The 17,813-nt window shown below is 39.1% G+C and overlaps 1 protein-coding gene across 1 annotated transcript; it reads right to left on the minus strand.

Moving 5' to 3' along the window:
- Window positions 1-1,747: 1,747 nt before the first annotated feature.
- On the minus strand, window positions 1,748-10,546 carry LOC306912419 (uncharacterized protein; the record flags this gene model as incomplete). The annotated part of the gene is made up of 9 exons (XM_079488625.1): window positions 10,487-10,546; window positions 7,834-7,956; window positions 7,093-7,239; window positions 6,017-6,133; window positions 5,574-5,888; window positions 4,102-4,224; window positions 3,366-3,512; window positions 2,261-2,377; window positions 1,748-2,133 (listed from the first exon to the last, which is right to left on the minus strand). Exons 1-9 carry the CDS (start codon window positions 10,530-10,532, stop codon window positions 1,748-1,750), a joined length of 1,521 nt encoding a protein of 506 aa, XP_079344751.1. The 5' UTR covers window positions 10,533-10,546.
- Between the last annotated feature and the right edge of the window lie 7,267 nt (window positions 10,547-17,813).

The raw sequence follows: 17,813 nt of genomic DNA on the forward strand, positions 1-17,813 counted from the left end.
AGGATGCATGTGTGCGCACCAGTGCATGTTTATGTGCGTGTTTGTGGTGTTACATTAACATTAATTCAGATTCAGAATAGAATGATGTGCATGTGCCGCCATCTCGGTGTGATGCGCCTTCTGGTGGTGATTCCAAACATTTTTATTTTATTTTATTTTTTAAGATATTTTTATTTAGACAAACATGACATACGAGTCTTTTCTTTCTTTTCCAAAATGATACAAAAAAGTGGACAACTACAAAAGCAACAACAACAAAAAAACATTCCACCCACCCACACACACACCCTAGGTAGTTGCATCTTTACATTTGCATGAATGAACAAGCAACCTGCGAGACGTTAAAGAGTACCAACCCACTAAGGCGTACAGAAGCAGCGAAACCTTCAGTTGAACAGAACAACAGAGACCACTGGTGCTGCCAGTTTGTAATGAATGGTTGTACAGTACATTGGTTTGTGATGTTAAGTCAGATGTATTCTTTTCAAAAAGACCCACGGATTCAATTTACACTTTATTTTTTCATCAAATGTATCATTAGGAGTGCTAGTAACAAGGCATTAAGATTTTGCTGTGATATTGGCATCAACTCTGATATTCGATAGTTATGGCATATGGCCACATGGGCTCCGATGCCTCACAGTTTAGACCATAGCGTGTGTTTCTCTACACTGACTACATTGACAAAGATATTTGCATAAATGTATTAAATACACTGGCAGAGCTGAATATCACCACTTTGCAGCTGTAAACTACCTGTAATGTGAAATGAATCTGGATTTAACTAATACTTTAGAAATACTGCTGTACACACTTTACAATGTTGTACAGAATCAGATCTGCATTTTAAATAGCTGAAGAATAAAATCGAGTTAAAGTAGCAAGATCAATAACTGACTGAAAGGGAACCAAATATACCAGTTCAATCATATTTTAAATTTAATTTATACATATCTTGGACTCAATCAAACAATTTTGAACATCTATCACTCCTGTCATTTCAGGTATCCATGTAAAACATTTAACCACAAAGCAAGCACTTAGTTAATTTCCATAGAATATCTTTCATTATTAATTTATCATTAAGTTTGAGGCTTAATCATTATGACCGAATCTGATGTTTGCAATGACATTCATAATAAACTATTACATTTTTTAAGAGGCTATTCCGTCTATGGCTCACAACCATGACACTGAACATGCGATGTAGGTCATAATATGAAATTAATATTGACTTCACCATAGTGGTAGTTATAGATTCCATCATTCTAGCATGATAATGTAGATGTTGCTATGTGAACTAAATAATGAAATAAAAATAGATAGATCTCACAATAATCATGTAACAAGGTTTATTTATTACATAATTCAGTTCCCATAGAAATATCTATCCATCCATCCATCTATGTTTTGGTTCTAAAAAAAAAGATATTGCAGATATCCTGTCTACTGTATGTGCGTATGTGCGTAGAAAAGGTCGTGGATTGTGTTGGTTTAATTGTGATGCGATACCATTTGGGACCTAATTGCGACATTTGGTCAATTCAACAATGGGATCATCCCTGCGGAGTATGGGAGCGTTGCTAATAGTAACCTCGGTGCGCTTCTGTTAAAAATAATGAATGAATAACCAATAAATAACGACCAATCTAGACATCATACATTTACAGAAATAAGTCTGAACTGGCATAAAATACATTCTCACTAGGAAAATAATCAAAACAAGGTTTATAATGCAGGAACTTTATTAATTCAGTAATTTCAGTTGAGTAATGTTTATTGCGCTGAAAAGAAAGCCAATGGTCACGTGACGAGACGCGGTAGACGCAACGGCTGCATTGAAAGGAATGAGGAATGAGTAGCGTCTAGGCCTACTCAGTCTATTGAAAGGCCTGATTGCACCTGATTTTCCCCGTTTCAATACACTGATTCCATTCGAAGCGGGTGCACCGAGGCTAACAGCGGTGCTGGTAGCGCTGTTGCACAAGTCACCCTCACAGCAGCCAATTGCTTCAACTGTCACTCCTAAAATGGAGTAAGGACTCCGAGGAGTGCCCAATGGAGTGCCCAATGAATCGCACAGGCTCTTTGAGACGCAGCCCTTGTAGGTCATCGCATTGCCTTTGACTTCCACTGTGAACAGACATAAAACATGTTATTGTCTGTATAAATATCCCTTTAATTGACTGTCTTCTGAGCTGAAGAATGTGACATATTTTGGTAAAGGAGAGGATGTGGTCTGAAGCCATAGACTTGTTACCTTGTTGTGTGATGCATCGATCCTCATCACCAGCACATGACAGGATGTCTGAACAGTCGTTGCCGTTGCAGGTGTAGCACTTCTTACCGTTGGGTAAATCTGAAGGTCTGGCAGGAGCTGTAGGTTTTACATTTTTAAATGGTCATATTATATTGGTGATTTATTCAACCCTGAACCTCATGTACAACAAAATAACATTCACATATTTGCATAGCCTCAATTTGCAATACTAGATTTTTTATAATGGGTTGAATCTAGAGTTGCAACAGCAACACCCTCCGTTGACAGCAATATGATCCAAATAGAAAAGTCTGATCTGCTTGTATTAAACAACGTTAAACTCAATAACAAGCAGCTGTAAAGTGTAAGGCAAGCTTGAATTATCCTCTTTCAATCTGCAAAGTGTTTGTTTCATAAAAATCCATCATAGACCTGAGCTACTTTCTGTCAAGAAATTCCGTGCAGGTGATTATATTGTTGAGTGTTGGAGTTCGGAAGCACTCGTTTTCATTAACGCATCGTGCTGCTGCTTACTGCAGTATATGCAAATTCGAAACGGGTAGTACGCAGGCCGTTGAGTGACTTCCGACGAGCGCTTCCAAACAAAATAGAAAAATAATCAGCTGCACAGAATTGCTTGACAGAAAGTAGCTCATAACATGTCTACGGTGGATTTTTATGAAACAAACGCTTTGCAGATTGAAAGAGGATAATTCAAGTTTACCTTACAGCTGCAATGTTGGTGAGTTTAACGTCGTTTAATACAAGCAGATCGGAAATTTCTATTTTGATCAATGGGCTGTCAATGGAGGTTGTGGCAACTCTAGATTCAATACAAAATCTAGTGTTGCAAATTGTGGCTAATATTTGCATAAACAAGTTAAACCACACGTTTATTACAGTTGGCCTCTGGCACAAATGCAACTCTCAATGCTCCTCATAAGCATTTGACACTACACACGCACGCATGTGCGCACGAGCGTGTGCAGTGCACACACACACACACACAAGCACTCTGAGATTCCCTGTGAATGAAAAGTGCAATACAAATAAAATTCATTATTATTATTATTATTATTACACATGCTATAGGTAGCCTACTTACGTGTGGGATATTGGACATTGCAGAGGTCAGTGGAGCAGCACTTGTAGCTAACAACTGACCTGCTGATTCCAAAGTTTATTGAGCCACTTTTGCCGCACGCAGCATATAGCACGCAAGACTTGATTTTAACATCCATGGTAATCTCACCTAAAAACAAAGATATTTCCCACTGTCAAACAATGTCTTAAATAATCATACTAGAAAGTGTTACAATAATGAAATACAGAGGTTGCAGTATATTATACTTCTTATCACCTGTGGTGGAAAGTAACAATTACAATAAGTAAGTACAATTTTGAGTTATTTGTACTGTATTTCCAATTTCCAATACTTTTATTCTACTCCACTACATCTCTGATCCAAATATACTTTTACTCCACTTCATTTTATTTGAAAACTTTAGTTACTAGTTACTTTGTAGATTTTGATTATTATTATTATTAGAAAACATACATTACCCATACATTATCAGCCCTATATACATTTGGACCATTTGAAAATAGCAGATCTAAAAGCTTGTGAGCTTGTAGATCTGCTATTTTCAAAAGATTATTATACATTTGAGAATTTGAAATGGGACATTCTGCATAAAGAGTACTTTTCATTTTGGTGCCAATACTTTTGTACTTTTATACTCGAGCAAAATTTTGAATTCCGGCCATTTACATTTACATATTTTTACATTGCAGTATTCAATACTTGTGAGTACTTGTGATTAAAAATGCTTATCACATACCCACATATGTCCTGGTTGTTACTGCACCACATTCAGAATTAGAACAGTACACTGAGTTATTGCAGGTTCCTGTTCCTGTGGCTCCAACCTCAGTGCACTTGTAACATTTCAAGGCAGAGAGATCTAAGACAAGAGGGGGGTGATACAGAGGTTACAACTGAACACTAATGTAAACTTTACACACAGTCCACCGTGCATATGTATTGGATTTGGAAGCATGACTTTCTGAACAATCAATCATAATATTCACTAAAACCCACCCCAAAAAAGAGATTGTCCAATGCCAATACAAATAGTTTAGCAACCGTAACTGATGGCGAGCTTTTGACACCTCATAGATGCAGTGCAGCTATAGGAGCAGACGTTAAAGTTATAAGTTCGATACTGTTTTGTGTATCTGTAACATTTCCTCGCATTTCTAGTTTATTTAAATAATGTCATGCACATTGTTTCCTGCAGTGCATGGCCTGCAGGCCTCGTTGACTACATTTAGGCCTGTTTTACACTGGCAGCCAAATCTAGCCTGAATGTATAGCCTGAATCAGATCTGTGTCACTTCAAGATATAAATCCGATTTGCTTAAATAAGTCTAAATGCAGACAGGTCACATGGAATCCGATTTTTTCAAATGTGACTTGAGTCACATCCAGAGGTGGTTTCAAATCCGATTTATATCCGATCTGAGTTGATCTGGCTCAGTCTGAATGCAACGACCACATGAAGTGACCTGAGTCACATATCAAAGTCACAGGCTACAAACCTACAACTAAACATGTTTGTGACCAAATAAACCTGTAGCCAGGTAGCCTACTGTAACATTACGTGGACATGGTGGACAACATATGGAACTTGATGTTAAGGCAGTGAACATTAATTACGTAGTGTTTAATAACGAGGCCGCAGCAGCCGCAGCGCACATGATCCATGAAACCCGATGTTTCAAAAACCTTCCCACACAGACAATCCCATGCTCTTATCAACATATTAAACAATGGCAAAGTTAAATGAAGTTGGATAGCTTAAATGTACAGCTAAACATATGTGTTTACTTCCGCCGTTTTAATATTTAAATGTTATGATGAAAGGCATCACTTTGTGCGCCTCGCTGTGGAATGAAATCAGCTGAGGTTCATTTGTGCAATTGTACTGCGGGGGGGGGGGGGGGGGGGGGGTGTTCTTTTTTATTTCATTCATTAATGTGGGTCCAAAAAAATAAAGTAGGCCTAATGACGTGTGTGTGTGTGTGTGTGTGTGTGTGTGTGTGTGTGTGTGTGTGTGTGTGTGTGTGTGTGTGTGTGTGTGTGTGTGTGTGTGTGTGTGTGTGTGTGTGTGTGTGTGTGTGTGTGTGTGTGTGTGTGTGTGTGTGTGTGTGTGTGAGATATTGATCAACGGGCTGACGGCATTGCAAACCGGAAAAAAACAACTTGGTTACCACGGTAACCAGAGCAGATATGTCGGCTCCGTGGCCGTACCTTGAGTTGGCTGTGTGGCCGTGACCATCTCTTGTGTTGTCCTTGTTTTGGGTCCCAAAGTCGGCTCAGTGGCCGTACCTTGAGTTGGCTGTGTGGCCGTGACCGTCTCTTGTGTTGCCAGGAGGCTAACGGCCTGTGTTGATAAGAGGCTAACAGCGGTGCTGGTAGCGCTGTTGCACAAGTCACCCTCACAGCAGCCAATTGCTTCAACTGTCACTCCTAAAATGGAGTGAGGACTCTGAGGAGTGTCCATTGAAGCGCACACGCTCTTTGAGACGCAGCCCTTGTAGGTCATCGCATTGCCTTTGACTTCCACTGTGAACAGACATAAAACATGTTATTGTCTGTATAAATAGCCCTTTAATTGACCGTTCTTCTGAGCTGAAGAATGTGACATATTTGGGTAAAGGAGAGGCTGTGGTCTGAAGCCATAGACTTGTTACCTCGTTGTGTGATGCATCGATCCTCATCACCAGCACATGACAGGATGTCTGAACAGTCGTTGCCGTTGCAGGTGTAGCACTTATTACCGTTGGGTAAATCTGAAGGTCTGGCAGGAGCTGTAGGTTTTACATTTTTAAATGGTCATATTATATTGGTGATTTATTCAACCCTGAACCTCATGTACAACAAAATAACATTCACATATTTGCATAGCCTCAATTTGCAATACTAGATTTTTTATAATGGGTTGAATCTAGAGTTGCAACACCCTCCATTGACAGCAATATGATCCAAATAGAAAAGTCTGATCTGCTTGTATTAAACAACGTTAAACTCAATAACAAGCAGCTGTAAAGTGTAAGGCAAGCTTGAATTATCCTCTTTCAATCTGCAAAGTGTTTGTTTCATAAAAATCCATCATAGACCTGAGCTACTTTCTGTCAAGAAATTCCGTGCAGGTGATTATTTTGTTAAGTGTTGGAGTTCGGAAGCACTCGTTTTCATTAACGCATCGTGCTGCTGCTTACTGCAGTATATGCAAATTCGAAACGGTGAGTGACTTCCGACGAGCGCTTCCAAACAAAATCGAAAAATAATCAGCTGCACAGAATTGCTTGACAGAAAGTAGCTCATAACATGTCTACGGTGGATTTTTATGAAACAAACGCTTTGCAGATTGAAAGAGGATAATTCAAGCTTACCTTACAGCTGCAATGTTGGTGAGTTTAACGTCGTTTAATACAAGCAGATCGGAAATTTCTATTTTGATCAATGGGCTGTCAATGGAGGTTGTGGCAACTCTAGATTCAATACAAAATCTAGTGTTGCAAATTGTGGCTAATATTTGCATAAACAAGTTAAACCACACGTTTATTACAGTTGGCCTCTGGCACAAATGCAACTCTCAATGCTCCTCATAAGCATTTGACACTACACACGCACGCATGTGCGCACGAGCGTGTGCAGTGCACACACACACACACACACACAAGCACTCTGAGATTCCCTGTGAATGAAAAGTGCAATACAAATAAAATTCATTATTATTATTATTACACATGCTATAGGTACTTACGTGTGGGATATTGGACATTGCAGAGGTCAGTGGAGCAGCACTTGCTGCTAAAAACTCCCCTGCTGATTCCAAAGTTTATTGAGCCACTATCGCCGCACCCAGCAGATAGCAGGCAACTCTTGATTTTAACATCCACGGTAATCTCACCTAAAAACAAAGATATTTCCCACTGTCAAACAATGTCTTAAATAATCATACTAGAAAGTGTTACAATAATGAAATACAGAGGTTGCAGTATATTATACTTCTTATCACCTGTGGTGGAAAGTAACAATTACAATAAGTAAGTACAATTTTGAGTTATTTGTACTGTATTTCCAATTTCCAATACTTTTATTCTACTCCACTACATCTCTGATCCAAATATACTTTACTCCACTTCATTTTATTTGAAAACTTTAGTTACTAGTTACTTTGTAGATTTTGATTATTATTATTATTATTATTAGAAAACATACATTACCCATACATTATCAGCCCTATATACATTTGGACCATTTGAAAATAGCAGATCTAAAAGCTTGTGAGCTTGTAGATCTGGTATTTTCAAAAGATTATTATACATTTGAGAATTTGAAATGGGACATTCTGCATAAAGAGTACTTTTCATTTTGGTGCCAATACTTTTGTACTTTTATACTCGAGCAAAATTTTGAATTCCGGCCATTTACATTTACATATTTTTACATTGCAGTATTCAATACTTGTGAGTACTTGTGAGTCAAAATGCTTATCACATACCCACATATGTCCTGGTTGTTACTGCACCACATTCAGAATCAGAACAGTACACTGAGTTATTGCAGGTTCCTGTTCCTGTGGCTCCAACCTCAGTGCACTCGTAACATTTCAAGGCAGAGAGATCTAAGACAAGAGGGGGGCGATACAGAGGTTACAACTGAACACTAATGTAAACTTTACACACAGTCCACCGTGCATATGTATTGGATTTGGAAGCATGACTTTCTGAACAATCAATCATAATCTTCACTAAAACCCACCCCAAAAAAGAGATTGTCCAATGCCAATACAAATAGTTTAGCAACCGTAACTGATGGCGAGCTTTAGATGCAGTGCAGCTATAGGAGCAGACGTTAAAGTTATAAGTTCGATACTGTTTTGTGTATCTGTAACATTTCCTCGCATTTCTAGTTTATTTAAATAATGTCATGCACATTGTTTCCTGCAGTGCATGGCCTGCAGGCCTCGTTGACTACATTTAGGCCTGTTTTACACTGGCAGCCAAATCTAGCCTGAATGTAGCCTGAATCAGATCTGTGTCACTTCAAGATATAAATCCGATTTGCTTAAATAAGTCTAAATGCAGACAGGTCACATGGAATCCGATTTTTTCAAATGTGACTTGAGTCACATCCAGAGGTGGTTTCAAATCCGATTTATATCCGATCTGAGTTGATCTGGCTCAGTCTGAATGCAACGACCACATGAAGTGACCTGAGTCACATATCAAACTGTCCAAACGTCACCCGCAGCGCGACCCGAGCGCTACTGACGTGACTTCATTACAGAGCGCGAGTAGTATTTTAAGTATTAAACAAGAGACAGAGAAAAACAACCAAACGAGAGCAAAAGAAAACAAGTGACAGGACAGAAAAGAGAGAAACAATAGTGCAACACACGTTTGTTTTATAGGAATAATGTCTCTTCATTATGTCAGCACTATACTGCGGAGCCGTAGTGTACCAAAGTATTGACGCTTGCTCATCCCCTAGTCCAGGGTCACAGAAGTTTCATTTTTAATAGTCTCATATAAGCATTGTGGTTCAAAAATAAATAAACGGTCAAAGAATATTGTCGGGGAGGTGTCTCTGTATCGTTACAACAGTCAGTCACTCATATTTGATAAAGTCTATTTCTAGCGAAAATGTTAATAATTCGGCGGCAGTAACATTCGCGTTTTCTCTCATGAAGAAGTTATTGGAATTCCGAAGGGGGGGAGGTGGTTAAATGCAAACCGGGTAGGATGTGAAATGATGCTCCTCCTGTCATATCACTGGAGAGGAGGCGCACTGGAGGATGCCTCCGTACAATATTCTAAACTTCTCAAAATGTAGGCTACAGAAACTAGGCCGTTTATTAGGATATTTCTCGCGGTATGGTAGAGAACAGCTACACGCGGTCCTATCTGCAATGTGAGATTGTTGTTGGTTAAAATAGAAAGGAGAGCTCGTAGTCCCGATGCCAAAAAGACAAGTGACAACTTTAAATATGCTATTAAATATCTAATACTGTAAGTTTACGGTTTACATCAATCAGCCTCCAAACCCATGGCTTGTTCCAATGCGTAACGTGCGTCGGGTCGGCTACCCCCCGTACCCCCCCAAAAAACAGACATACAAGCTGTCGACACGCCGTTTCATGGCGTGTTGATAGCTTGCAGATCTGTTCTTTTGGACAACATAATCAATGATGCACGGCGCGCGATGGAATATAGGCTACAAACCTACAACTAAACATGTTTGTGACCAAATAAACCTGTAGCCAGGTAGCCTACTGTAACAGTACGTGGACATGGTGGACAACATATGGAACTTGATGTTAAGGCAGTGAACATTTATTACGTAGTGTTTAATAACGAGGCCAGCAGCCGCAGCGCAGCGCACCGCAGCCCGATGTTTCAAAAACCTTCCCTCACAGACAATCCCATGCTCTTATCAACATATTAAACAATGGCAAAGTTAAATGAAGTTGGATAGCTTAAATGTACAGCTAAACATATGTGTTTACTTCCGCCGTTTTAATATTTAAATGTTATGATGAAAGGCATCACTTTGTGCGCCTCGCCACTGTGGAATGAAATCAGCTGAGATCCACGCAGCTGAGGTTCATTTGTGCAATTGTACTGCGGGGGGGGTGTTCTTTTTTATTTCATTCATTAATGTGGTTCCAAAAAAATACAGTAGGCCTAATGACTCGTGTGTGTGTGTGTGTGTGTGTGTGTGTGTGTGTGTGTGTGTGTGTGTGTGTGTGTGTGTGTGTGTGTGTGTGTGTGTGTGTGTGTGTGTGTGTGTGTGTGTGTGAGTGATATTGATCAACGGGCTGACGGCATTGCAAACCGGGAAAAAACAACTCGGTTACCACTGTAACCAAAGCAGATATGTCGATGCAGGGCGGCTTTGCGTTGAGTTGTTAAAATCAGTCTGAATGCACAGATCGGATCTGGTCACTTGCAAACGGTAGTGTGAATGACCGGGCCAAAAGATCGGATTTGAGAAAAAATCGTATTTGAATCGGATCTGACTTTATGTGACTGCAGTCTAAAGCCGGCCTAAGAAGACATTTTGAATCTCTTGCTACTGAAATGATCGATTATTTATTATGGAGAAATCCAATCATTGCATTAAACCCCAACATATCATTTAAAAAGACTTACCTTTTGGGAAAAGCAGAACCCCAAGGATCACTATGACTAGATGCATCTTGTTGTCCGTCCAACAGCTCCAACTGAAAAACTGGGCAACCGTACAGCTTTTATAACTGTCTACAAATGGGGTGGTGTCTAGATGGGGGTGAGGTTAACCCAGAACCCACAACATGATGAATTTTGAATTTTGAATTTTGAATTTCATTTTCACTTCATGTTATAGCTTTAATTAGTTGTTGTGCTAGTTTAGTTTGTATTTTGTAATAATGCTTTGTTTTAGTATAGTTTTTTATTTAGATTAAACCTTTATTCTGGTCATGGCCATGGACCGTACAGTCTTAAATCCTTAAATTAATTCTTAAATCCTCCTTGATTATTGATTCTAGTAATATACAGACAGTAGCTTCTTCTCCCCTGATTACATGTTCTTACCACATGGTGAAAGAATAATGTGTTAAACACTGGATAGAAGAAGGTAACATTGACAAATATTTGTGAAAATAAGTAACCTATACTGATGTGACGATAATAACCGAACTACAAGTTCACAATGCGTCACACCAGTACTAGTTGTGAGCTTGTACATCTGCTTTTTGAAGATTTCTAAAGTGACTGACTGGCTGACCTTTGTTTAAGGAAATGGAAGTGATTTTTTTTAAGGTGTTGCGAAACATTGGTGTGGACTGCATGGCCTTTACACAATAGGTTTCCACTGTGTTTAAGGAAATGGAAGTGATTTTTTTAAGCATTGCAGTTGCAACACTGAACAAGCCCTGGATGTCCATTGGACTGCAAAATGCTTGCAAAAAAAATAATAATCTATATAGAGAATGTATTAAACACAGAACTAGAGAGAAAGAAATAAAATATAAAAAATATAAAAACAAATTAATGGATATTATTAGGAAATGTAGGAAAGAATTTGATTTAGTAGACCACAAAACAGCACAAATATTATATAAAGCCAGACAGAAACTTCTTCCAGATAACATCCAAAATTGGTTCAGGGATAGGGATGGGAGGTACGAGCTGAGAGGGGTACTAAACTTCAAACAACCTAGTGTTAGTACCACACTGAAAAGTATGTGTATCTCCGTTCGCGGGGTGAAACTATGGAATGACCTGCCGGATACAATTAAACAAAGTAAAAACATTATACAATGGCTCAAAAATGCTATAGGCTCAAGGCTATAGCATATATAAAATGCTATATTGGAAAAATACAAAAGTGAATGACTGAAGCTTTATGGATTGAATTGCTTGAGTTTTATTTTCGTACTGTTTGATTACTGTGTTCGATAATGTGTTTCTTCTTCTTCTCTGCCTGTCTGTTCTTTCGTTTCCCGTGTTTGTTTGTTTTTAAGTCAAGACGTATACTTCTGTTTTCAAGATGTTACCCAAACGTTTCCTCTGGAAACAACCTAAAGATGTATTACATATAGGGTTGTGCCGATGAGACATTTTGGTTGATATCGATATCCGATATAATTAATTGCTGTTATGGCCGATAACCAATATTACCGATGTTGATATGATCTCATTCTGTATTGAAAAATTATAATAATTTTGTCCATTCTGAAAAATACCTAAGCATGCAGTGCATGCTTAGGCAAGTCAGATTTAACTTTAATACCTTTATGTTTAATATTGTGAGCTTGTAGATCTGTTCAAGCTGTTACTTTGGGCTTGTTTATCTGTAATGACAGACCGATTAATCAGACCGGTCTGATTGATTAATCGAACCGATGCCGATTAATCTAAAAACTACTCAAATCTGCCGATACCGATGTGTTTGCAGATTAATCTCCCATCACTAATTACATACATAGATTACAAGGAAATTATGAAATTTAATAAACTAAATATAGGCTAATGTAAGTGTGCAAGCAATTAATTCTACAAATGCCTTCTAACCAGTCTAAACCAGTCTAAAGGGACAGTTTTCATATTTTGCTGCTGCTACGTTTATGCTCATCCAGTTGGATTTAACCTGTATGATTGTGTGTATTGTTGTTTTGACTGAAAGGTAAAATAAAGTGGTTTGGAGTAATACTGTGCCTTTGCATAAAAGAGAGAGGGTGGCGTAGAAGCGTCTCAAATGCTTAATATTGTTCCGGCACACACAGAATGACTTATAAAACAGCAATAACAATAAAAACAACAATCCAATCCAATAACACAACCACTGGTAACACACTGAGGAAGATTCTAGACCACACATGGGCAACATGCGACCAGAGAACCCCCATACCAGCCTGTAGATACAATCTCAATTCAATTCCAAATATATATTTGTTATGATTTATGAAGTGGTGAGTGATTGATTGAATACTTTATTGGTAGAAATGTAGACAGTACAGAGAACGTTCAAACACACGTCCAAAGCGATCACCGAAAAAAGTCCTTGCAGTCTTGTTTCCATTCAGGTTCAGTGGCAGGATACAGGCCTAATTTATTAGGCTCATTTAAAGCATTTATAAATATGCTTAATACTATAATTATTTACTCGTTTTATCATATTTATGAATGGATCAAAGTAGAAAAATAGAAATTAATTCAGAATTTCCCGGTGCATGTTTATGTGCGTGTTTGTGGTGTTACATTAACATTAATTCAGAATAGCAGTATGTAAACTGTGCTGCCATCTTGGAGTGATGCGCCACTAAGGAGTTTCATCTCTTGCTATAGAATCTCTTTGATCAAACTGAAGCAGCGAAACCTTCAGTTGAACAGAGCAGCAGAGACCACTGGTGCTGCCAGGAGCAATAAGAGGCTAACAGTGGTGCTGGTAGCGCTGTTGTTGCACAAGTCACCCTCACAGCAGCTTGCTTTAACTGTCATGCCTGGAATGACTTGTTGAGTGTTTGTTGACACGCATAGGCTCCTTGAGACGCAGCCCTTCGAGGTCATCGCATTGCCTCCGTATTCCACTGTGAACAGACATAAAACATGTTATTGTCTGTATAGTTAACTCTCCATGTCTATTGTCTAGAGTAACATAATTATACAACAGGTTGTGTCGAGGAAGCAATCTGATTGGTTGAAATAGCCATACCTGTGCTTCAAACGAGCATGATGGAACGCCTATTCAAAACATAAACATCACACCCGTGTGAAGTGAGGGGCGCTAATATATTAAAGTCTAACTCATGTTGATTAGTAATGGGGATGTAAAACAAACGGTGCCAACACAAACATTAAATTATCTTTATTAATGGCATTTAATGTTTGTTAGGGACAAGCAGTGGCGTGCACAGATAAACACTAGGGGGTGCTAGAGCACCCCCTGCCCTTTTGGCAATGTGCCCTTTTGGAAAAAAAAACGTTTTTTTTTTTTGTTTTTTTTTCTTTTGATTTTTCAAAAATAGCAGACCTACAAGCTCATAGCGCGCCACTCGGTGGCGCGCTATGAGCTTGTAGATCTGCTATTTTTCAATAGCTAAAGCATAAAATAATGCTAACACCAAAAGGGGTTCCCGCCCAAAATGGATTAAGGCAACCGGCCGGTTCCACGCGCTGCACAAGGTGCCCTTTTTTAACTTGAGCACCTGCCCCTCTAAATGTCTGTGCACGCCACTGGGGACAAGATGACGTACATTTTCCCTTCATTGTCAATGGCGTTTTTAAAACAAACATTGAACTAAAAACAAACATTAAAAGTGTATTGTATATAGGAAAAAAATCACATCCGTGTGAAGTGAGTGGCGCTAATATGTTAAAGTCTGACTCATGTTGATGTAAAACAAACGGTGCCAACACAAACATTAAACGCCATTAACAATAAAGAGACAATATGATGTAAACGACAAATTTCCCTTTATTGTCAATGAGTTTACTAAACAAACTTTGAACTAAAGACAAACATTAAACCTGTGTATAGGAGGGGCTAGCGCCCCTCAAAAATCACCTGTGCTGATCTCCCAGAGCGGAGCCGACTGGGTTGCTATGCTAGCGATTTTCTTGGAACATTTTTGGTCTAGTGGCTACATCTGTCATTCAAAAATATATATGTTTTTTTTAGCAAATATCTTGGTTATAATGAAATTGAGTTGACTTGTTTTTTTTTAAGGGTAATTGTTGTATAATTGTTGTATTACACTAAAGGGTCGTGCTTTACCATCATTAAAGCACTTCTGCGCTGCGTACGGCCTGCAAGGGTACCATTAATGACGGTAAAGCACACCCTCTCGTGTAATGTTGTTTAATTGACCGTTCTTCTGAGCTGAACGTGAAATATTTGGGTAAAGGAGAGGCTGTGGTCTGAAGCCATAGACTTGTTAAAAGGAGAGGCTGTGGTCTGAAGCCATAGACTTGTTAAAAGGAGAGGCTGTGGTCTGAAGCCATAGACTTGTTAAAAGGAGAGGCTGTGGTCTGAAGCCATAGACTTGTTAAAAGGAGAGGCTGTGGTCTGAAGCCATAGACTTGTTAAAAGGAGAGGCTGTTGACTGAAGCCATAGACTTGTTAAAAAGAGAGGCTGTGGTCTGAAGCCATAGACTTGTTAAAAGGAGAGGCTGTGGTCTGAAGCCATAGACTTGTTAAAAGGAGAGGCTGTGGTCTGAAGCCATAGACTTGTTAAAAGGAGAGGCTGTTGTCTGAAGCCATAGACTTGTTAAAAGGAGAGGCTGTTGTCTGAAGCCATAGACTTGTTAAAAGGAGAGGCTGTTGTCTGAAGCCATAGACTTGTTAAAAGGAGAGGCTGTTGTCTGAAGCCATAGACTTGTTAAAAGGAGAGGCTGTTGTCTGAAGCCATAGACTTGTTAAAAGGAGAGGCTGTGGTCTGAAGCCATAGACTTGTTAAAAGGAGAGGCTGTGGTCTGAAGCCATAGACTTGTTAAAAGGAGAGGCTGTGGTCTGAAGCCATAGACTTGTTAAAAGGAGAGGCTGTGGTCTGAAGCCATAGACTTGTTACCTCGACCTGTGACGCATCGATCTTCATCACCAGAACATAACAGGATGTTGGTGCAGTTGTTGTCTTTGCAGGTGTAGCACTTCTTACCGTTGAGAGAAGGGCTGGCAGGAGCTGTAGGTTTTACATTTTTAAATGGTCATACTGTATATAATATATTGGTGATTTATTCAACCCTGAACCTCATGTACAACAAAATAACATTCACATATTTGCATACTAGCCGCAATTTGCAACACTAGATTTTTTATAATGGTTTGAAAGTTGCAATACCCTCCATTGACAGCCCATTCATCCATATAGAAAAGTCTGATCTGCTTGTATTAAACAACGTTAAACTCAATAACAAGCAGCTGTAAAGTGTAAGGCAAGCTTGAATTATCCTCTTTCAATCTGCAAAGCGCTTGTTTCATAAAAATCCACCGTAGACATGTTATGAGCTACTCCCTGTCAAGAAATTCCATGCAGGTGAATATTTTTTTAGTGTTGGAGTTTGGAAGCACTTGTTTTCAATCGTGCTGCTCTCTCCTACATTATGTGCAAATTCGAAACAGGTGGTACGCATTGACTTCCGATGAGCGCTAAGCACAAAAGCAAAGAAATAATCACTCATAACATGTGCATTTTTCTCCTCTCACTCTCCTTCATGCAATCGATGTAAACTAACGTTGGGCATTTATTACCCACATTATGTTCTGGTTTTGCTCAAAGATTAAACCTTTTTGGCAAACGATTCATGATCAAATTGAAAAAATCCTTAAGTCAAAACTGAGGAAATATCCTCTCTTATATCTCCTAGGAGCAGACTCAAATGTAATTATGAGTTCTGTTCACAGGACATTATTTGATCAGTTTTGGCAAATACATGCATTTTAACTTTATGGAAGACAGATGACATAATATTCTGTCTGAACATATATGTGGATGGCCCAAATAATCTGCTACCTCTGTTGAGGCTTAAATATGAAATGCAGAATAAGGCAGATGTATTCTTGGATTATATCGAAGAGAGTAGTTGATTCTGACTGCATGGTTCATGATCTTTACTGCTTGACTTTATTATGTAAGGACAGCCCACCCTCAATTGCACACACATGCACAAGGGACACATGTCACACCGTTCCCCCATGTCGCAAGCTTGGAAAGTACCCTTTACTTTCCCCCCTTTCCTTGGTTAATTGTTTTTGTTTTTATATATTTTAAAACTGTTTCATGTGCATAATTGTACTATCAAATTATGGATTGTACACTGTAAGTCTGTCTAGTGTTGTCCACATGTCTATGTCAGAAAAATCTAAAAATAAATGATCATTAAAAAAAGAGGATAATTCAAGCTTACCTTTCAGCTGCAATGATGGTGAGTTTAACGTTGTTTAATACAAGCAGATCGTACATTTAAATTTGGATCAATGGGCTGTCAATGGAGGGTATTGCAACTCTAGATTCAACGCATCTATTAATTCTACAAATCTCGGTCTTTCTGTCCCTTCCATATACTAGTCTACTTGCCAGCCCATAGATCCCCATTGTGAACCCGGACATGTTGAGTACACCAAGGTTTTATGTTAGAAATGTTGAGTATGGGTCCCCAGCATTTAGAAACTGCCGGGTGCTAACTTGCATATGTTGGGCAATTTTCAAATTAGCATAATAAGCTGGGGTACCACTGACAACCTATAAAGGCAACATTTTCAAAATTCCGTTATGCTTTAAGTGGCATGTGACATGTGAAACTTTCATGATTTCACACTCCTTCGACTAAAAACGGCCATAGCCGTCATCACAAATGTGATTTGGGCAAGTGCCTATGGCCGAATTTAGCTGAAGGAGTGTTTTTGGTGCAAAACTAATGCTTGCAATAGATTCAGAATCATGAAAACCCCCTAGTTTGACACGTCACATGCTACTTAAGCATAAAGACATTTTGAAAATGTTGCCTTATATAGGTTGTTAATGGTACCCCAGCGTATTATGCTAATTATGAAAATTGCCCAACATATTCCGGCAGTTTCTAAATGCTGGCGACCCATACTCAACATTTCTTACTTAAAACCTTAGGGTACTCAAAATGTCCGGGTTCACATTCTGGCAAGTGGACTATACCTCCATTTAAATCCTCCGATTGGCTACCACAGATCACGTGACTCGCGGAATGCATGTTGGGAAGATGTAAATTAGTCAATCGGTCACCGTTTTCTGTGCAACACGCCTACCGACAAATCACATAACACGCGAGTCACACAGTGAAATTAGATGCATGAAGGGATGCAAGCTGATGTATGTGGCCCCTCCCTCTCCCCCAGTGTGGCAGTAGCCGCCCACCGCGCGTGATATAGGTACTTACGTGTGGGATATTGGACATTGCAGAGGTCAGTGGAGCAGCACTTGCTGCTTACAAGTGTCGTGATGTTTCCAATGTTCATTGAGAA

This window comes from Electrona antarctica (genome assembly GCF_951216825.1).
Source record: "Electrona antarctica genome assembly, chromosome: 1".
NCBI classification, from domain to species: Eukaryota; Metazoa; Chordata; class Actinopteri; order Myctophiformes; family Myctophidae; genus Electrona; species Electrona antarctica.